This window comes from Helianthus annuus, chromosome 6, assembly GCF_002127325.2.
Source record: "Helianthus annuus cultivar XRQ/B chromosome 6, HanXRQr2.0-SUNRISE, whole genome shotgun sequence".
Taxonomy (NCBI): Eukaryota; Viridiplantae; Streptophyta; class Magnoliopsida; order Asterales; family Asteraceae; genus Helianthus; species Helianthus annuus.
The window spans coordinates 7,400,061-7,406,697 of NC_035438.2; the positions used below are offsets into that span (position 1 = coordinate 7,400,061).

The 6,637-nt window shown below is 36.8% G+C and overlaps 2 protein-coding genes across 5 annotated transcripts; one reads left to right on the forward strand and one right to left on the reverse strand.

Annotated features, from left to right (window-relative positions):
- The first annotated feature begins 508 nt into the window (after window positions 1–508).
- On the forward strand, window positions 509–2,334 carry LOC110864540 (protein LOL1). Of its 3 annotated transcripts, none has more exons than XM_022113630.2 (6): window positions 509–635; window positions 911–1,098; window positions 1,184–1,297; window positions 1,640–1,753; window positions 1,840–1,949; window positions 2,035–2,334. In XM_022113630.2, the coding sequence occupies exons 2-6, from the start codon at window positions 1,032–1,034 to the stop codon at window positions 2,071–2,073; spliced, it is 444 nt and encodes a 147-aa protein (XP_021969322.1). In that variant the 5' UTR covers window positions 509–635; window positions 911–1,031; the 3' UTR covers window positions 2,074–2,334. The 3 variants fall into 3 exon arrangements, with proteins under 3 accessions (XP_021969322.1, XP_021969324.1, XP_021969323.1); XM_022113632.2 differs by having other exon boundaries at window positions 510–555; XM_022113631.2 differs by having other exon boundaries at window positions 559–745.
- Window positions 2,335–3,949: 1,615 nt separating this feature from the next.
- On the reverse strand, window positions 3,950–6,637 carry LOC110864542 (pentatricopeptide repeat-containing protein At2g01860). 2 transcript variants are annotated; one of them, XM_022113633.2, is made up of 2 exons: window positions 6,427–6,637; window positions 3,950–5,694 (listed from the first exon to the last, which is right to left on the reverse strand). In XM_022113633.2, the coding sequence occupies exon 2, from the start codon at window positions 5,594–5,596 to the stop codon at window positions 4,058–4,060; it is 1,539 nt and encodes a 512-aa protein (XP_021969325.1). In that variant the 5' UTR covers window positions 5,597–5,694; window positions 6,427–6,637; the 3' UTR covers window positions 3,950–4,057. The 2 variants fall into 2 exon arrangements, with proteins under 2 accessions (XP_021969325.1, XP_021969326.1); XM_022113634.2 differs by having other exon boundaries at window positions 3,950–5,674; window positions 6,427–6,634.

Below are 6,637 nucleotides of genomic sequence, written 5' to 3' on the forward strand. Positions count from 1 at the left end.
CCCAAAAAAAACCTAAACCCCCCACCCCCCCCACCCCCCAAAAACCTAAAAAAAACCTACCCCCCCCCACCCCCCAAAACCTAAAAAAACCTAACCCCCCCCCCACCTCCCAAAAACCTAAAAAAAAACCTAACCCCCCCCCCCACCCAAGCTAAAATGCTAAAAACTAAACCCTCAAAAAACCTAAAAAAATCTAAAAAAATAAAAAAACACACACACAAATTATTTTATTTTATTTTTTTAACATTTTTTATTAAAAAATCGCTACTTTTAGTAGCAGCAAAAAAAAAATTTTTTTTTTTTTTTTGCTAACGAAATGTAGCGGTTTTTTAATAAAAAATGTTAAAAAAAATTTGTGTTTTTTTAGGTATTTTTGGTTGTAACTTTGATAGTTGGTGGTAATTACAAAAATGCCACCTTGTCTTTTTGGGTTTTCCTTCAATTTGTATGTTTAGTATGTTAAGATTATTTGTATTTGATCTTTTGCCTCTATTCCATACCACGCAGCGTAACATCTCTACATAGCATTTCAAATGCAAGAATTTAAAGACCAAGGTATGCCTTTTCTTTTACCACCATCTTTGTCCAACTCATCTCTCTCTCTCTCTCTCTCTCATCTGCAAAAACCAGCAAAGGTCTGTGCTTGCCCCACTCCAACTAGTTCACAATATGAAATCGTGCCAGCAAACATCATTCAACCACTAAAAATGGCTTCATGTATTCATTTTTAGTGGCAAAATCTCATGTTGGTGTCTTATATTTCATTGTTCTAAACTTTTTTTCCTGACACTTTTTCTGAATCCCCATACTCTGATTCATCAAAAAGTGACTGTAGCTTTCTTGACTAATAATATTTCATTGTGTCTGTCTGGCTGTGTTTTCTTTTCTCTTTTTCTTGTTTCTTTTTCAGATACACGATGAGAGTGGAAGAGAGGCACTTGTATTTCAACCTTCAAAAGTTGTTGTAATCTTTCTCAAGAAATTGAAGAAAGTTGACATCTTTTTTTTTTTTTTTTTTCTAAAAATTTACAATGCCAGTTCCTCTTGCTCCATATCCATCCCCTCCTGTACCAGTTACAACACCAACCCCTTCAAATGGTATACATATTCATTTCTCATAAGTTGTTTATATATATATATATATGTATGTATGTATTTGAGGTGAAAAACTATGGTGAAACAGGTTCTCAAAGCCAGCTAGTGTGCTCATCATGTAGAAATCTTCTACTTTATCCAGTTGGAGCAACTTCAGTATGCTGTGCAGTTTGCAATGCTGTCACAGCTGCTCCTCCGCCTGGTAAACCACAATTTATCGAAACCAATTCGAAATTTTTATAGTAAATTGCATTTTACGTCCTTTAAGTTTCAGCAAAATTTCAGGCGCTGTTCTTTATGTTCTAGTTTCTTTACGGGCGGTGTCCTTTCTTCCTAAAAATATATTACAAAAATAAAGGACGTCTGTTGTAAAGAAATTAAAAAATAAAGGACACCGCCTGTAAGTAAATAAATTAGAATATAAAAGACATCTGCTGTAATTTCGTTAGTTAAAGAAAAACGCTTGAAATTTTGCTGAAACTTAAAGGACGTAAAATGTAATATAACGTAATTATTATATGGTATTTTTTTTTTTTAATTTTAGGCACCGAAATGGCACAACTGGTTTGTGGAGGGTGTCACACATTGCTCATGTACATCCGAGGTGCAACAAGTGTACAATGTTCTTGCTGTCACACCATAAATTTAGCCTTAGAAGGTAACCTAACCCAACATGTTATCCGATTATTTGATTATTCGATCAAAGTGTTATTATAATTCGGAATATTATGAACCATTTAACAGCAAATCAGGTAGCACATGTCAATTGTGGAAACTGTAGGATGCTTTTGATGTACCAATATGGAGCTCGTTCTGTGAAATGCGCGGTTTGCCAATTTATTACATCTGTTGGGGTTAGCACAAAGCCTTACTAGTTAATATATTTTCTAATATACTATGATTAATTTGTGACAGTTTTGTAATATTTGGTATGTGCAGGCTTCCACAAGTGCCATTGAACAGAAGTTCAACACCTAAAACTTTGACTTATTTTGACTTGTTCTTCAAATCCATGGTGACCCAAGAACATATATGTATTATGTATAGAATTATGATATTCCTCTAGCTTGAGAGTTGAGAGTTGAGGCTATCATTATCTTTTTTCATAAGTGATTAAAGAATAAGCCTAGTTTTTGGCAGGCGTCGAGAAATATCGGATTATGAGAGGACATTTATGGTTGTAAGTTGGTGTTTGGTTTGTTGGATAATGACAAGTTAATGTTTGGTTTTTAATGTTAATGTTAATGTTGATACCTGATACATATTTTGTTTGCAAGAAGTTAATTAGTTTTGTGGTTTAAATGGTTGAATATTGGATAGAAAATGACTTAAGAAAAAAAGATGAAATGAAAGAAGAATCATGTGAAAGAAATAAATGTTAAAGTTTCAAGTTTCAACTATGATGTGTTATGTTTATCCTTTTTTTAATGATATTAATGTAAATTTAATCCATAAAAAAGTGAGACTAAATACATACAATTGGAAAAGTCAAAAGGGTATTTATGTAATATTTGAAGTTATGTGTGACATCAAAGCATGTTTCGAAAGTTCCCAAATTCACATCTTTGAAGATTTGTGGTATTCAATGGAAGAGTCCTACAAGGAAGAAAATGACTTCTGAGACCACAATGGATAAGTATCAAGACAAAAAGATGGGGGAGAGAATCATGTGAAATTCATATTAATATAATATATAATAATATTAAAAATCAATATGAAAAAACAAGTGACTGTATGACAACATATACCTCCTCATATACATGTTATACAACATATTTTTTCTTTCCTCGAGCCGGGGTCTCACTGGAAGCAGTCTCTCTATTCCTACGGGGTAGAGGTAAGGCTGTCTACATCTTACCCTCCTCAGACCCTACCTTAGCTTTGCTATTGGTGGGATCTACTGAGTATGATGATGATGACAACATATTTTTTCTTGCAGCACCTTAGTGGTTGCTACTAGAAGTGCATTGACGATTATGGGTCATAATACTTGTTATGCGCGATTGCGCGAACATAAGAGTATAATACACATCATACATTTTCGTCTTTTCGAGTATTATGTGCATCGACTAAGATTCTGCAAACGAGTCGATAGATGCCGTTTTCATACTGATAAAGATGCTGATAACATCATGCAGATGAATATCCACCACTAGAATTTGACTTCTTTTTCTCATATATACACAAAATGGTAATCATGGTATATAAGTTTTATCAGGAGATGAAAAATCTTGTTGAAATTGAATGTTTCAATATGTTTTTTTGTTAATTAACCAAGATTTATATTTTTGCTAAGAGTTAATTACTGTTTTCGTCCCTGTGGTTTATCAAAAATCACTATTTCAGTCCATTAGTTTAAAAATTGCGATTTCAGTCCCTGTGGTTTCACTTTCGTAACCATTTCAGTCCCTGTGGTTTGTTAAGTACAGGGACTGAAATGGTTACGAGGTGGACTGAAATGGTTACGAAAGTGTAACCACAGCGACTGAAATCGCAATTTTTAAACTAATGGACTGAAATAGTGATTTTTGACAAACCACAGGGACGAAAATAGTAATTAACTCTTTTGCTAATTATTTATAGAATTCTAAAGGAGTTAATTACTGTTTTCGTCCCTGTGGTTTGTCAAAAATCACTATTTCAGTCCATTAGTTTAAAAATTGCAATTTCAGTCCCTGTGGTTTCACTTTCGTAACCATTTCAATCCATTTATTTTGTAAGTACAGGGACTGAAATGGTTACGAGGTGGGCTGAAATGGTTACAAAAGTGAAACCACAGGGACTGAAATCGCAATTTTTAAACTAATGGACTGAAATAGTGATGTTTGACAAATCACAGGGACGAAAACAGTAATTAACCCATTCTAAAGATATTTCATAGCAAACCTCTGAATAATCCTAAAGGCAATACCAACAGATTTATGGAACTTACAATACATATAAATACAAACTCAACACATGTTTATTCTTGCAGTTGCATCAACACGGACCGTGTTTGTTCTTCGATCTTGAATCCCGCAACCTCTGCCTCCTTACACACCTCTTTACACTTGGCGATTCTCCCATTAACCGCGTAAATCTTAATAACATCCATATAAATATCAAACGCCGGAGAAAATCCCGCCTCCTTAAGTTTCGAAAAATATCTTACCGCCCTCTCGAGATCATTAAGCGCAACAAAAAGTCTAATCACCACACGATATGCCGGAAGATCAAAAAGACAATTTAACCCTTCCATTTCCCAAACCAACGCCAGTGCTTCTCGATAACAGTTATTAGAATAACGACTGTGAATAAGAGTAGTGTACATCACCACGCTCGGTTTCATCCCCGAGTCTATAAACCAGTTAAATAAATTCTCGACGATCTCGAACTTCCTGAGCCTGACGCAAACTTTCATAATCGCGGTGCAATCTTGTTGCGTTAGATTTAGATCATCTCTTTCCGCAAGCTCTTCTAGTAGATTCAATACAAGCACGTGATTATCGGGGTTTTTCCCGAGTTCTAAAATAAGCTTAGCGTAAACGCCTGAATCCAGTATCATTTTCCCGTTTTTAGCGGCGGAAACAAGCTTGTACGCGAGTTTTAAGTTGCCGCTTCTTGTGAAACCTCGCACAACCGCCTCGTATACGTTTTGGCTTGATAGGCTCAAGAATTTTTCTAGCTTGAACGATAGTTTCAGTTCGTGGTTTCTCGCGAGGACTTCGACCGTTGAAGCGAGAAGCCGATCGTCTGGGGACAAATGCGGTTGTTCTTGCACCCAACAGAATATCTGTAACGCTCGTTCGGGTAGACCCATGTGGCCTAACTCCCTTACCGTTAACGATAGTGAGCCTTTTCGAAGAAACCGACTGCATTTGTCGAGAACGGTGGAAACGTCTTTTTCGGGATCGAGATTTCTGATTTCTTTGGCTAGACCGATTAAAAACGTCGGGTCTTTGTACACTCTACTAGATAAAGATTTTCTTGAAGAATTTGTAGTTCTTGACCATTTCTTTGAAGATGGAAGTCCCGGTGGTCGGTTTTTGTATGGAAGTGGGAGCGGAAGAGGTCGTTTTCTAACTAATTTTCCCGGTTTTTGAGGAATTCTACCTCTAAACAGAGCGGTAATCGTTTCAATATCCTCGGGATCCCACTCGGGATTTTCTTCTATTTGCTCTTTCTCTTCATCGTTGTCGGTTTCCGAGTCATTACTTAAAGCATCAACTGTACCGTCAAAATCAATTACGACTGAATCACCAGGGTCATGAAAAGGTCTTGTTTCCTTATGTAATGATTCGTTAACCGTAAAAACCGGTGGATCATTAATACCTTGAGGATCTTTGAGTTTCTTGATGGGTTTTCTAAGGTTAATCCTGGTTCTTGATGGATCCATCAAACTTAACCTAACTTGATCCCTACGGTTTCTTATTATCGTAGTCTTCCATGATTTTGCAGACCCGATAGGGACACTAATTTCTAATACATTACGAAAGCAACACGAGAGCACTGCAGCATCCATGCCTGTAGCAGCTGACTTATACACACACTCTGTTTATAGTCAGGGTCGTCCCTGAGAATTCGGCGGCTCTCGCGGGCCCTGTGCGAATATAAGCTTATCTATAAAAAAGTTGGGTCTATGTTAAAAATGGTAATTTAATTCAACAGCAAACATGTATGTAAACTTATCTATATAGAACCCGTTTTGACCCGAACCCGTTTCGACCCGAACCAAAACAACCCATTTTTAATTGACCCGTTTTAACCCGAACCCGTTTCGACCCATGACCCGACCCGATCCAACCCGTTTGCCAGGTCTAAGCTTGAACGTTAACTGATTTACGCTCTTGGAAATCATCATACTAGAGAATTTGAAGTCTATAAGCACTAAGGTAAAAAAGAAGTTCAAAGCCACCTAAAAGCTTGGTTTTGAAAAGCGAGAGGCACACAAAAGCGACGAGGTCTAAAATCGAGGCGTGAAGCGTAAAGCGCAAAAGCGGCGGGCTTTTCGTACCCAAGGTGCAAGTTAATTATATATATTTTTTTATATATTCCATAGATTTTTAGCTTTCCCTACCCAAAATATAGCTACAAATAAGGTTTATGTATGATTTTAGCTGCATGTACAAGCCAAAAAAACCCAACGTACAACAGTTAGATGGATAAAAACGCCTCGGGTACAAGAGGCGCGCGCCTCAGGCCAAAAAATCCCAAAACAGAGCCCGCCTTTTTGGGGGTTCTTGTAATTACTCTAGTCGATGAGCGAAAAAGCCCCAGGGTGTGAGCCTTGTTGCGCTAAACTATCAAACCTACAGTAAAACAAATTAGAAAGAAATCCAAGTTGGAACATACCCGATTTGCAGAAAACGATCTTGTTGATTAAAACCGACTGTAGTCATCGAAATAAAACTGTGTAATCACTCAAACTATCTGTTGGTACTAACCAAGAAGAACAAATTTGAATCTGAAGTTGAAATTGAGAAGTAACTGTACCCTTCACTTTGGTTCGACCAGTTCTGGGTGCGTTCATAGTTGTGTATATCTCACCCACACATTGCTTGCT

What these genes read in the sequence shown, in the direction of transcription:
- LOC110864542 (XM_022113633.2), bottom strand. Translation starts at nt 5,596, where the DNA reads ATGGATGCTGCAGTGCTCTCGTGTTGCTTTCGTAATGTATTAGAAATT.
- LOC110864540 (XM_022113630.2), top strand. Translation starts at nt 1,032, where the DNA reads ATGCCAGTTCCTCTTGCTCCATATCCATCCCCTCCTGTACCAGTTACA. An exon ending in CATAAATTTAGCCTTAGAAG is followed by an intron (nt 1,754 to 1,839) that starts GTAACCTAACCC and finishes ACCATTTAACAG; the next exon opens with CAAATCAGGTAGCACATGTC. An exon ending in AATTTATTACATCTGTTGGG is followed by an intron (nt 1,950 to 2,034) that starts GTTAGCACAAAG and finishes TGGTATGTGCAG; the next exon opens with GCTTCCACAAGTGCCATTGA.